The sequence below is a fragment of the Papilio machaon genome, chromosome 10 (assembly GCF_912999745.1).
Source record: "Papilio machaon chromosome 10, ilPapMach1.1, whole genome shotgun sequence".
NCBI lineage: Eukaryota > Metazoa > Arthropoda > Insecta > Lepidoptera > Papilionidae > Papilio > Papilio machaon.
This window is the reverse complement of record NC_059995.1, coordinates 6,260,128-6,273,998: the sequence shown is the minus strand read 5'-3', so window position 1 is coordinate 6,273,998 and position 13,871 is coordinate 6,260,128. Positions and strand designations below refer to the sequence as shown.

The 13,871-nt window shown below is 35.0% G+C and overlaps 3 protein-coding genes across 3 annotated transcripts; 1 reads left to right on the top strand and 2 right to left on the bottom strand.

The window, feature by feature from the left end:
- Positions 1-3,097: 3,097 nt before the first annotated feature.
- On the bottom strand, positions 3,098-4,922 carry LOC106718097 (probable E3 ubiquitin-protein ligase sinah). The gene is given in 6 exon segments (XM_014512099.2): positions 3,098-3,245; positions 3,247-3,470; positions 3,847-3,988; positions 4,157-4,352; positions 4,490-4,522; positions 4,790-4,922. Coding segments are annotated over 5 exon segments (648 nt in total). The 5' UTR covers positions 4,516-4,522; positions 4,790-4,922; the 3' UTR covers positions 3,098-3,185.
- A 1,234-nt stretch (positions 4,923-6,156) lies between these two features.
- Positions 6,157-9,017, bottom strand: LOC106718153 (60S ribosomal protein L29). Its single transcript, XM_014512163.2, has 4 exons — positions 8,942-9,017; positions 8,749-8,803; positions 8,575-8,639; positions 6,157-6,315 (listed from the first exon to the last, which is right to left on the bottom strand). Exons 2-4 carry the CDS (start codon positions 8,783-8,785, stop codon positions 6,196-6,198), a joined length of 222 nt encoding a protein of 73 aa, XP_014367649.1. The 5' UTR covers positions 8,786-8,803; positions 8,942-9,017; the 3' UTR covers positions 6,157-6,195.
- Positions 9,018-9,394: 377 nt separating this feature from the next.
- Positions 9,395-12,846, top strand: LOC106718064 (signal recognition particle subunit SRP68). Its single transcript, XM_014512056.2, has 6 exons — positions 9,395-9,600; positions 10,044-10,165; positions 10,442-10,669; positions 10,912-11,097; positions 11,515-11,645; positions 11,775-12,846. Exons 1-6 carry the CDS (start codon positions 9,504-9,506, stop codon positions 12,796-12,798), a joined length of 1,788 nt encoding a protein of 595 aa, XP_014367542.2. The 5' UTR covers positions 9,395-9,503; the 3' UTR covers positions 12,799-12,846.
- The last annotated feature ends 1,025 nt before the right edge of the window (positions 12,847-13,871 follow it).

Here is a 13,871-nt window from a genome sequence, read left to right as displayed (position 1 = left end):
GTTGTTTAGTACACGTGCGAAACTGTCATTACAACTTGTTCCAACTGTCAACCCTCACCTTCGGCTGCGCCTCGGCGCGGGTGGACATTTGTCGGAACTCTTTACAGTGACAGGCTTTTCGCACTCGTAATGAAATATACTATAATGCATTCATACTTGTCTCTAATACTAATGTGTACATTCTATAAATGTATAGTCAAATTACTATTTTAAACATGTGTCGCCACATAAGTGTGAAATTAGTATGTATAATTTTGGTATGGTTAACTGTTAACGATTAACTTTAACTTGCGTTAAATTTTCGAGAATTTAACGCTTTAACGATTAACGAAGTTAATTTTTTAATTAACGGATTAACGATTAACGAAGTTAACTTTTCGATTAACTGTGCCCACCTGTGTATATGACTATAATATTGGTATGTTTTTTGTAGCTTTTTATGAAGACTTAGGGCTTCGTGCATATCGAAGAAAAATAGGACATCGTGTGAATGCTCGTCTAATGGACCTAAGACTGAAGAGATGCCGCGCTTTGTTGAAGCGGTACGCGGGAAAAAAATATCGGGAAATTCTTTTTTTGGAGTCACTCAAGACATCCTTGATTAAGGCAGCCGCCGATATTGACATGGACCTCGTTCGTGCTGTGATAGACGACTGGCCGAGCAGATTGAAGGCCTGTATTCAAAATCACGGATGTCATTTTGAATAAACTTTAGTGTCATAAGAATCTATTTTTTGTTAAGTTCAATTTGGTATATAAATGGTCACATAATGAATAAACTTGTTTCAATTATTTTATATTAAACATGTGACAGAATTTATGACCTGACTAAGTATTACTAAAAAAATCTGTTTACGTAATCTTAGTCACATAAACAAAAATTACGCATTGTTTTTATATTTATTACGTTTATTAATTACAATTTAATTGGGAATATATAAATTTATTTTATTGAGAGCGTCGGTGGCTCAGGGGTTAAGCACTTGACTTGCAATCTGCAGGTCCAGGGTTCAAATCCCGCCATGTACCAATGTGTTTTTCGATTTTCGATTCACATATGTACATTTATCCGACGTTCTTACGGTGAAGGAAAACATCGTGATGCAACCTGCACATATCTGAGAAGAAATTCAATGATATGTGTGAAGTCAACCAACCCGCACTTGGCCAGCGTGGTTGACTATGGCCTTGTCACCCCTAACTTGGGGTAGGCTCCGAGCCCCTTGGTGGGGACGTATAGTGAGCTGATGATGATGATGATGATGATGATATAAATTGGTCTATATTAAATTATATCGTAATTATTCATTTTCGGGACAAAACAAATAACTGGTAACCCCAATCCTTTTACTTATATATAGGTATAGTCTATAGTACTCTCTATCTGTCCCTTACCGGTGAACGCGCGTGTCATATCTATATAATTCTTCATCTGAGTTTAAAACGGAACGCAATCTCGTATACTGTCAGCCGCATTTTTCGACGCAACATTCAAATGAGTGTATTCAAGTTTTCTAGTACATAAAAAAAAACTGTTTTGGAGTACTGTCAAATTAAAAATATTTTAATTAATATTAATTATAAATTGAATTTATAATGTAATAAAAATAAGTACTTTTTCATAAAAAAGAATATGTTTTTCATTATCAACACAGTCTAATAAGGTTAATTTTTGCAATTCTTCCATTGTTTTATTTATTAATCCAAACTAATTACAGAACTTTAACATTTTCTGATTAAACTGTAGCTTTGTTTATAAGATGTCAGGCACTCGAGTGGTTTTGACTGATCACGTGATCAAGGTACTGCGAGTACCTTACCTCGAAAACGCCAGTGCTCACAGTAGAATATGGCGGCGATTTATGACGTCATATATTTCCCTAGGGTACTGCGACAGTATACTGGCAGTCCATAACGGAACGAATATTGCTACAGTGATAGCACTGTGCAGTGCTCGCAGTGTATATCGGAACATACCCCTAATCATACTATTGTAAAGCGAATGTTTAGATACATGGATGGATGGATGAAGTTTTGTTTGAAGGTATCTCTAGAACGGCTCAACGGATCTCGATGAAATTTGGCATACATGTAGACCATAGTCTGGAAGAACATATAGGTTACTTAATAAGTTTTTTTTGTAATTCCGCGCAGACGGAATCGCAAGCCACAGCTAGTCGATTATAAAAATGACTTCAGACATAAAAAACGTAATTTTATGCATCTGTGTGTGAGGTGCCAAAGCCTGCATTCCAATTTTCTTCTCATCCTTCCCCTTCTATTTTTACTCTGTCATAGAAAAATATCAAGGAAAGGAACTGGTACTTACATCTGCGAACTGTTTGCCATCATTTTTTTACGTGGCTTAATGCCTCTGAAGACCGATAACAACTTTATAACCCCAATACAGAGAAACAGTTTGTTTTTTTGCAATCTTCTAATTCGCGGGTGACCACTAGTATTGTAAATGAAACATGATACAGATGCAATTCAATGGGAAAATTAAACCAAAACGATTAATATTTTTTTAGATACATTGTTGTAATAATCGTACTTACAGGTTTGATACATATCCTATATCTAACAGATTCATATAAAACATAAAATAGATATTATTCAATAACTTAAACAGTTCACTATGTTAACATAATTAAGAATATAATAATTTTAAATTCCTTTAATATAAAATTACCATTGGCAATCCAGCGGTAGTTCTGGATGTGGGCTTGTGCAAGAAGGTGGACAACGAAATCTATGTCTCTGGCTTGCTTTTATACAAAAGATTTAATATTGACAACAATAGAAAGCAAAGTAAAATATTTTTTTTAGCTTATAAAGAATAAAAGAAATTATCAAAATTTAGAGATTATTTCAAGCAATGGACATTCTTTATTTTTTGGAACCAGCGTTATGTTGCTTTGCAGGACCTGGGCTCTTATGACGCTGAACATTACCAGTTTTTGGTTTGGGATACTTGGAAACATTAGGCTGCTTATTTTCATTAGAATTATTGGACTTATCAAACCTTTTAGGTTTAGGTGGACCTCTTTTAATGATAACTTTGAAAGAAAATTTTTTGTTAAGAATAAAATGTGAAAACATATCCAAAGGTAAAATACCACATTTGCCAAGACGGTAAACAGCATCTGCTGATAAAGTATCATTATAACAATGATCAATGAATATCACTTGTCTTCTGGGATCTTGCTTACTTGAAATATGAATTTCATAAATATTCTGTTGTGCGGCTTTTTTACTGCCAATGTGCTGTACAACCCAATAAGCTACTTTTTGTAAAGTATCAATCTTCATGGTAACGATAAAAAGTAGATTGCCTTGTTGAACCAAGTAGAGAAATCGCTCATCTTCATTAATGGAAACATTGCATAGTTCTACACCTGTTTCCAGGTTAACGTTGCAGTTCTGAGGGTGACGATCTTTAAAATGATTCATCATTTCTTTAAGATTTCCTATATAGGTAAAAATTCAAGATTAGAAAAAATTAACACATCCAATTTTAAATGAATGAACTACAGGTTTGGTAAAATGCATAACACAAAAAAAACATTAAGCACAAGCTAAAACATTACTTATGTACACAAGATAGTCACTTTAGCGCTAGTGACAAACCACTGCGGTTTACATAGTATTAATTATTTGTAATATTTTTTTTTTTGTAAAATTGTATATTGGTACTAAAATAAAAAAATATATGTAATTTTTAATTAAATATTGGTAAATTTTAAAGTCGTACTCAACTCCTGTTTTAAAAATTTACTATAATTGACTGACATTAGCCGCTTGAAAAATAAATAAAACTTTATAAAAATATAGTTCAAAACTTACCCGTCCAAGAACACTTGCCAAACACAGCCCCAAGTGGGCAAGTCATAACTCGAAATATACACTCCTTGAGATGGTCATCAACTTCTTGTGTAAGCATAGTGTAAACACAACCAAATGATTTGTTTGGGCATGGCACATTTGCCTGAAAAAACAAGGAATTAGTAGCACTATGGTTTTACTTTCAAGATTAAATTTAACTCAAATAAATCTTTTTGGTTAACATTTTAATCAATATAGTTTGTATCTAAAATGCAACCTCTATACAGTTAACAGTTAGAAATAATAAATAATATTTTTTTACTAAACATACCTTAGCAATAATATCTTCAAGTGTTAAATTTCTCATTTGAGTCATCGCTTGGCGACATATCGGGCATATCGGGGGGCTTAAGTTTCTTGTACAGGTATTGCAAAGGCTATGCCCCGACTGACATTGAAATATAGGAGCCGACATAGTTTCAAAGCACACAGGACACTCTGGAAGCTCCATGGCAATGCCCGTAGCTCTTAAATAAAAATATTAACATGTACATTTTCAAACAACAATAACTTATCGATGATATCTTAGATAACATTCACAATTTTGGAATGTCTGGATGGTATATCTACAAACTTTTATTATATTGTAAAACTTTTTACTTACTTCTTGCCAACTTTTGCCTTTGCCATCTTAAGCCTGAAAACAAACGATTTTAGTTATATCTCTAATTCCTTGAACCCCGTATGAACTAAACAATAATAAGTAATATGCTATTTCCTCAATTTAATATGCACATTTTATGAACAGAAAATTAAACATGGCAGTTTACTAATTACAACTAGATTTGTCGTATAATCTGGTAGACTTTGTACAATAACGTTCAATTTCGTTAAAAATGTTACATTAGAACGGTTACAAAATACACTTTAGAATATCGTTAGCCAAATATAAAAATACACATACTGTTTCTTCTTTTCAACAACTAGAATCACTTTATTCTGAAATGGCGATAAGACCAGTATGAAGGTAATACTTTTTGTACAGTGTACAGAACAGTGCAACGTAAACTGTGAAGCGTATTACGTATTACGAATTGAGTGGGGTAAAAATCACGGTTTATCTTTCTCGTTCAATATTTTCATGTGTGCAAATGATATTGAGCTTTATCTCTATACCACGTGACATATTTTTCAATACAATTAAAACCTCGGGTATTTCCCAATTCAGATTGCCAGTAGTAAAAAAAAACATAATTTTTTTACAAAATACGAAAGAATAATTATTTTCTTACTTAGTTTACTTGAAAAAAAATCAGCATGAAAAGTAAAGATATGCTGCAAGCTGCCTATGTCAATGATTGCCTATCATTAAAACGTATCGATATCATATACAAGATTAAAATCAAAGATATATTTATAAGATTAAATAAACCAAAGATACCTTTAAAAGATATAAATAGAACACAATTCATTTGCGGGCACCGACAGTTTGTTAATTTAATAAGTTTTAAATCTGACTGGACACTTCGATTTATAAAATAACAGTTGATTTTATAAAATAAACGAACATTTCTTTGTCTTAGATCGTACCAACGTATTTTTAGGTAGTACGTTAAATGGAAAAATTAATTATCTATGTTACTAATATTATTAATGCGAATTCGAAATCTCCGAAACGGCTGGATCTTGATGACATTTGGTACAGATGTAGAACGTCCTCACAAGTAGGGTTGACGACAGGCAGGCGGCAGCCGTAAAAACTTAAGCCAAAATTTTATAATAACTTGTGTACCGACCCCACGTGAGTGGTCAAAAGGCCAAGGAGATGTAAAACATAGTCTGTAAGAACACATCGACCACTTATTAAGTTTTTTTTTTTATTCCACGCGGACGAAAGCTAGTACCTATGTAACTAGGTGTTGATTTTTTACAATATTCTCGCATATATTAGCTATAATTCAGAAGTTCTCTTGTAATGGATCCAGCCGTTTCAAGATTACCCGGAATAAAAGGCGGACTTGTTTATTCTTATCTTACTAAAATTGAAATGGATGTTTGTTTGAAGGTGTCTCTGGGATGGCTCAACAGACTTTGATGAAATTTGGCAAAGATGTAGATCATAGTCTGAAAGAACACATAGGCCACTAAGTTTTTTTTTCAGTTCCGCGCGGACGGAGTGGCGGGCAACAGCTTGTATTACATATGGGCATTCCATTTTTATTGTTTTAATATATCTAGTAAGATTATAAACTAATATTTACAATCGGATGTGAACAATAGTATACTTATTTCAATCGGACATTTTCACAGCGAGGTATAAAAAATAAAACATTTTGTTATTTAATTTTTTTATTTCTTAAATCTAATGGATCATTTCTTAGCCTTAGCTTCACGGGCTGCTTTCTTTTCTGCTGCTCGTGCAAGTTGTTTTGCAGGCTTCAGGTTACCCTTTTTACAAAACCTCTGGTTCCTCAAGAATTTAGGGTCCATCTACAGAGATAAAAAAGCTATAGATTATTATGACAACCACAGTAAAATGTTATTGTAAACAACACTAAGCTGCCTTAAACATTTTTACAATGGCATGCTATTTTTCGTGAATTTGAGTCTCATATCGATGGTTTTCTGACGCAACCTCGTATCTCAGAAATCACTACTTTTCAGTAAAGACAAAAAACGTTTTATTATGAAATTTTTAATTTTTTTTAACAATTTTTTTTTCTAATTTTAAAAATATTCAATCTTTCGACAAATTTTTGAGTTAAATATAGTATTAAAAAAATTTAATCATTACTTTTTCTTTTATTTTCTGAGATACGTGTTTGTTGCAGAGAAAAAAACGTAACATACGTGATTGCGTAATATCTTTTTCAAATAAGGATACATTATTAAATTTTTTTTTAATTATTTTATTTTAAGAACAGATCATTTGCACAGCTTGGACATCTACAGTGAAAGCCTTGATCTCTCCAGCGAACGGTCTTTTTCTTTTACATGCTTATTGTACTCTTCTGTTGATATATTTTTATTTTTAAATGCAAAACATGTGTCGCAGAAGTCTTTTCGCGGTTGGAAAATCTCAATATTCATCGATTGCATTTTTTTAACTAAAAATCCATAGCTAGATACTTCACTATCTGGGATATTTAGCCCTTTCATAGATTTTAAAAAATCACGGTAAACGTCTTGAGCAGACTTATATAAATTGTCTAAATATAACTTGGATGTATCTTTTCGACAATACATTTACCCAGTTTAGAACTGTCAGTTTGATTCAAAATTATTGAATTTGATGAATTTAATAATCCATGTGATGACATTGATTGATCTCAATCTACTACAAATAAGCCCGTAGATTCATCTAAGTGCATATTTATAAATAAACTAGAATCAACATTCTCCTCTTCATCTTCGTTCACTGGTGTACATTCGAGAGGAATTAAAACTCCAGTAGTTTCATCAAGCACCATTACTACTTCGTGATTTTTACTTTCATTATTATTTCGATCTTTATCTGATACTAGCTTCTACCCGCGACTCCGTCCGCGCGGAAAAAAAATAGAAAACGGGGTAAAAATTATCCTATGTCCAAAGCGAATAAACAAATTCACTTTGAATAACAATTCAATTTACTGAAAGATATTTAAAGTAATAATAAAGTTTTTATTAATAAAATTGGACCAAATAACATTGCTGAGAGAACTTTTTTTTTGTGACTGAGTAGTCACTGTTTGCCTTGAGGAGGCATTTACAGTTTCACCGGGCTTGAGGTGGCCGGGCGCAGTTGGCGCTTAGCCTAAACCTCGTTTATGAGTAACTAGGCTCGAGGGCTCCCTCAGGAGCCTCGGCTCGGGCTGTTACTTTGTTATTATTACCGGATTGGGAGGTCACCGAGCTCTTAGGTCGCTTCGGTGGACGCTCCATGGAGTGACTGGGCGCAAGGGCCCCCGAGAGGGGACCTCGGCTTGGGCTGTCAAGCATTCCGATTCAAGGGTGCCCGAGAGGGCCGAACCTCGGCTTGATCGGTTGCTTTTATCTGATTGCTATTATTAATACAGCTAACATTACTGCCACTTCGGAAAGCGTTAGCGCTGGGAGAAGTGGCGGAAGAAACTCCAGCAACGCGTCTACTGTTAATAGGAGAAAAAGACAGAACTTGTTTATAAATACGCCATCTTGTATTTCAAGATACGAGGTTGCGCTTGACACATTTTTTTGAACTGAGATACGAGATTGTATTTTTTTAAATAAAAAAAAATTGAATGAATATTTTTATTTATAACTTTACAGATCTATGCGGCTATATTTATTGATTAATTTTCCGATTAAATCTCAATATCGTCAAAAATCGAGTTACGAGGTTGCGTCAGAAAACCATCGATATGCCATTTCAAAGTTAGCCAAGTGGTCACATTATGGCTAGTGCACCAATCATTTGCGTGTGCACAATGAGTATACCAGATAAATGTAAATACTAAGCTATTAAAAATATTGATAACAAATTGTTGTCATCTTATGTATTTAAAGTATTAAATTGTATAAAGCAGAATCAAAGTGATTGAAAGACGGATTACAGAAATAAATTACTTGAAATAGATTAAAAACAATTTAAATGTCCCACATGACTATTAAATAAATACATCACCTGAATTAGGGTAAACATTAACATACTACATTTCACTAAATTAGACATACACTACTTCAACAATATCCCAATATAGTCTAGCTTAAAATTGATAATTTACTTACGCCAAGAGTAGATTCATGTCTGAACTTCTTTGGTTTTTTGATCCCATTTCTGTGAGCTTTGCGGTCTGAAATAATTAACAGAGAATTGACACTGAGATTCCCAAATAGTCAAACATGTTATTCGCTTTGATTTCAATACCAAATACCAATACCAATACATTGTTGTATACTCACTTTGGTTGTGATTCGTATGGTTCTTAGACTTAGCCATTGCTTATGTTTTTATGTTCTGAAAGAGAAAATATTGATATCAATATTGAGGCACTATCACTTTAACAAACTCATGTAATTAAAATACACTATAAATATCACGATTAAAAAGATATTAACAGAAACAAAACATTAAACTAATCTAAACATAACCTACCGAAAGAACAACTTTGACAGAAAGACTTTCGGCAAGGAACTTTGACAGTTTGACACATCTATTGCATTCTATCAAAGTAAATGTTAACGTCAATTGTAACGTCACACTCGAAGACTTTATTTATAGAAAAATTATTAAATTATTTTTAAAGAAGTAGTTTTTAACATAAATGGATACAAGGGCCCTTGACTCAAAAGGATAGGTAGAGTTTATGAATTTCCGTTTGACACGGTGCCGGAATTTCTCCTTCTCTGATTTGATTCTAGGGTAAACACAGAACTCCTTGGACTTAAAAAAACTATTTTTATCAAGGTTTGATTTCATCCAATTCCTGATTATCATAAATACACTCTTTGATTACACGAATTTACATGTCATGAATGAACATTTTCCACTTAAAGGTTTAAACTCAAGTTACCAGGTCATAAAAAGAAACATGAATAAATGTCAATGTCAAAGTCTACGGCGACGTGTTGTGTTGGAAGTGTTTCTTAGGAAAAAGTATATGAAATAGTTGTTCCATCAAATCGAATTATAAATTGCAGTCGAATCATTCGTGGCAATGGTGGTCTTAGAAAGTGAAGGTGATGATATAAGACAATTACCAGCTGAAGATGACAAGACAGAGTCAAAACCATCAAAACTCTTATCATTAGAAAGTATCCTTTTCAATGATTTCTTTGGTGTAATTACTATAACTATAAAAATATATTTAGTAAGCAATAAACTTATGTTATTTAAGGCTTATCTCATAACTTACGTCTTCGTTTCGGCATGCTAACGTAAATAATTCCTTTTATTTTCATGTCCTCACCTCAAATGTAACAAAATTTTTCAAAAAATTTTACAATAAAAAAACCCCTATTCTATACGATTTCTTAACTTTGTTTGCAAATGTTGATATAAATAATTTTTATCATAAAATAAGTGAGGTAATTATATGTTTCAAGAATCAATAAATGCAGTCTCTGAAAACGTCATATTGGAAAATTAAATAAGCTTAGTTGTAGTGCATTTGTTGTTAATTAATATTTTTAATTCTAAAGGCCAATGGATTATTTACATTTAATTAATTAATTATCCTTGACTAGTATTTCAAAAGTATTTCGTGTGACAAAGGATGCCCAGCAACAGCATGGTCTGCGTCACGGCGACTACCAACGTTACCGCGGATATTGTTCGCGACGACTGCGACGGATGCGTAAAGTCTTGAAAATACCACAGGTACAAATACCTTACCAGATTTTTCAAATTAATACACATAAATTATGTCACGTTATGAAACAAATTGTGTAAATGCCGCTCTCAAGACACTCCAAATGGTCACTAAGGGAGTCCATCAATATAGATTTTATATGAGAACATAAAAAGTCTGCTTACTCATTGGACAACTCACATTGTAGTTGATGGAGTCTTACTGTATCAAGAATATAACCTTAATTGATACACCTTGAGAATTTAGATTTTTGTCATGTGAGTAATTATTTTATATAAATTTAGGGCGATCGTCGTCACTACCGTCGTCGTGACGTAACGCCGGCGCATTTAACTGCCTCGAGTGCAGAGAGCCGGTTGCTGTGTGTGCCACTGCTGCAGGCGGAGCGTGCCTGGGCGCACGCTATGCAGCTGCGCCAGGAGGCCAACACCGAGCCCAGGAAGAAGTTCCATCTCGTGTCACGATTGAAGAAGGCTTACGCTCATGCTCAGACTTTGTTGCAGCTGTGTGAGGTGATTTATATTTCAATTCAGTACTAAGAGATGAAACGGCTATTTTACAATATTGCCTAAGAGTACAAGTGGAAGTAACGTTGCATTTTATAAATTGAGTATTACTTCTACTACTTCAAAATGACAATGGTATCTATTTAGTAATTTTTGAAGGGTTTATTTAAGTAAACCAGTATTTTTCCCGATAAATGCAACAGAAAATTGTTTCTGTACTTACATGTGCTTATGTATTTATATGTCAGAGCGGTGCCTGCGACGCGCGCACGCAACTGGAGGCGCGCGCGTACGCGGCGTGGCTGGGCGGAGCGCTGCTGCTCGAGCTGCAGCAATGGCCCGGCGCCGCCGAAAGTCTGCGGCAGGCGCAGCTGGTGCTCGACAACCTCTGCAGCGCATTGCCTGATGACGAGCGACATGTTTACAAGCAAAAAGTAAACTAGTGCTAGAATTATATTTATGATTTGCCCATCAAAGTGACATCATTAGCGTGAGATTCAAGTGTTTTAATTGGTGTTTACTGAGCTTTGAAACATAAGGACTGCAATAATGTTTTATACTACTGTACTGTCGATTAAAGGTTAGGCAACGTATCTGCAATTGCGGATGTCTATGGGCAGCGATTGCTTAGCTTTTTAGGTGTATTGAAGTGGCCGTTTATAACCTTATGATATAAATAAAAAAAACTAGTGTTAAAGTTATAGAAATTCACCATAAGAGCTAGAATTTGAAACACGTCTGTACTTATTTTGCTACAAGTTTTCATCCTTATTATTTTGTGTATGTTACGCAAAATCTGCCCCTAAATAAACATCATCAACTTTATGATAACAAACTTTGTATTGGTGCAGGTGGAAGAGCTAAAGCCTAGTTTGCGATACTGCGCGTACAACATCGGCGACCAATCAGCGGCGGGCGAGCTGGTCGCTATGCGCGGACAGGGACTCATCGAGAACCTCGACACGCTCATGGCACAGGCTAAGTATGTATCGTTTATTTTTCTTATCCCCTTATTATTGAACAATTTCTTGGTCCTACTTGATTTCCGTTCATTTGAAAATGTAACGATGTAAATATTTTTGAAGATTCTAACATACCATTGATTTCGCAGAGAATCACGCTCTGGAATAATGCACGAAGTAGAATGGCGCGGCCGCCGCGTCACTGTCCGCCCCGAGAAAGTGCGCCTCTTCCTCATCGCCTTGCAGGACTTGGAGAAATCTGTAGAAAGCGCACAAAACGTCGAAGCTAAGATCGAAATCCTCGAGAACATTCTTATGGACTGCAAGGACGCTATATCCGCTATCAAAGATGAGATAAAGAACGATCCAAAGCTGAAGTCTGGATCCGAGAGCCAACTGTCGAGTGTCCACTATCTGCTCTCGTACTTGATGTATGTTCGTCTGATGCGCACCATCGATAGGAATAACTTGCTGGTGCAACAAGCCGAGGAGGCTCGCAAGAAGAACGCACCGTTGGACGGCAAGAAGGTGCGGCCCCAGGACCTGACCAGACTGTACGAGATAATCTTGCAAAACTACACTGAGCTCCAGCAGCTGCCAGGTTTTGACACTGACGAGGCGTATCAGAGGGAGATCGAGACAGCGATGAGCGCCTACCGCGCCTTCCGCTGCTATTACATAGCGCAGGTGTTGACAGGACTGCGCCGCTTCAGGGAGGCACTCGCCATGTTAGAGCGCACCACCGGTTACATCACTGAGACCACGTCCAAGATCAAAGATGTGCAGTTGAAGAACAAATTGGAAATGCTTCAAAAAGACATCGAGAGCTGTAAATTCATCGTACACGCCGATTCCGTGTTGGAAGACGAGGAGGACGATGAAGAGAACAAATACACTTCGAGTGGAAAACCTTACAAAGACAAGAAGCCGTTGGTCGAACGTCTGGACGAGTACAGAGAAGATACGCAACTGTTGACTAAGAATCCTAACGTTTACAAACTGCCGCCGCCGATGGAGGCCATACCCTGCAAGCCTCTATTCTTCGACCTGGCCTGCAACTTCATAGAATTTCCAAACTTGGACGATAAAACCGGAGCCGCAAACAGCAAGAAACAGGGCGCGGGTATCACCGGACTCGTTAAAGGGTTTTTGGGTTGGGGTAGTGACAAATAAATTGTTCAATTTTTATTATATTGGAATACATTAAACAGTTCTATACAAGAGCTTGATTTATTATCTTGAAAACCCTTTATCATGTAAATTTCAGGTGCAGAAAAAAAATACGTTTAATTATAAACATCAACTATATTCAATATTTATCATCAGGACAGATACCAATAGTAATGTTCATGAAATATTGATTTTATATATAACATGTACGTTTTGAATAATAAATCAATTCTAGAATTACAGTAGTAATGAAAAAGTACAAAAATTATTTTTGCAATTAAAACAAAAAGTTTAGCGAGTGATTTGCACAAAGTAGAAAAATATATCAACAACAAAAAAAAAACACTTTACATGGAGTAACATTTACATTCAATGTAATAATATTTATAATAACGCCTCGAAACTGTACAAGGCTATGTTTAGTATGAAACCAACTATTCATTTAAATATACGTGCACAGAAACATGAGACTGAGATGTGACGTCACAGGATCGTCATACAAAACAAGTACGTCGAGAAATAATCTAACGTGGCCTAGGAACATAAGCCTTACAAATGAAGCACTCGAAATATGATATCTTAGTATGTTATGGGATTTTGAGCACGTATACTATGTCTTTCAACTATGAATGTGCATAAAACCATACCATAATGTGACGTCATAGCTGTCAAAATTAATTGGCAGGTATAGATTATAGTTGTTATTATATTAAATAATAAATACAGGCAAAATCTGTTATAACGACATCGAAGGGACTACTCGTATTGAGTCGTAAAAACCGATAGTTGTAACAACCGGTGACAGGTATTAAGAGGAAAGATATGTATATTCATGTAGGAAATTAAACCGCATTTTGTTTACTTCAATACAAACGTATCATATTAAAGAACAATATCATTTTTCCATCATTTTTGTATGCAACACTTCTGTCGTGCATACACATTTTGTAATTCACGTTGGATTTTAATCAGCGTATCGTCACAATTTCCCTGCATGTGGAACTTTTAATTAAAAAGAACAATCTTTCGTAATACACTAACAGCATTAAGACCGTCAATCAAAGTTGGCACTGTAA

Bases quoted from the DNA above. Each gene is read 5' to 3' on its own strand.
- LOC106718064 (XM_014512056.2), top strand. From the start codon at position 9,504: ATGGTGGTCTTAGAAAGTGAAGGTGATGATATAAGACAATTACCAGCT. The intron at 9,601-10,043 runs GTATCCTTTTCA...GTATTTCAAAAG, and splicing joins AAAACTCTTATCATTAGAAA to TATTTCGTGTGACAAAGGAT. The intron at 10,166-10,441 runs GTACAAATACCT...ATATAAATTTAG, and splicing joins AAGTCTTGAAAATACCACAG to GGCGATCGTCGTCACTACCG.
- LOC106718153 (XM_014512163.2), bottom strand. From the start codon at position 8,785: ATGGCTAAGTCTAAGAACCATACGAATCACAACCAAA. The intron at 8,640-8,748 runs GTGAGTATACAA...TAATTATTTCAG, and splicing joins CCATACGAATCACAACCAAA to ACCGCAAAGCTCACAGAAAT. The intron at 6,316-8,574 runs GTAAGTAAATTA...TTATCTCTGTAG, and splicing joins GACATGAATCTACTCTTGGC to ATGGACCCTAAATTCTTGAG.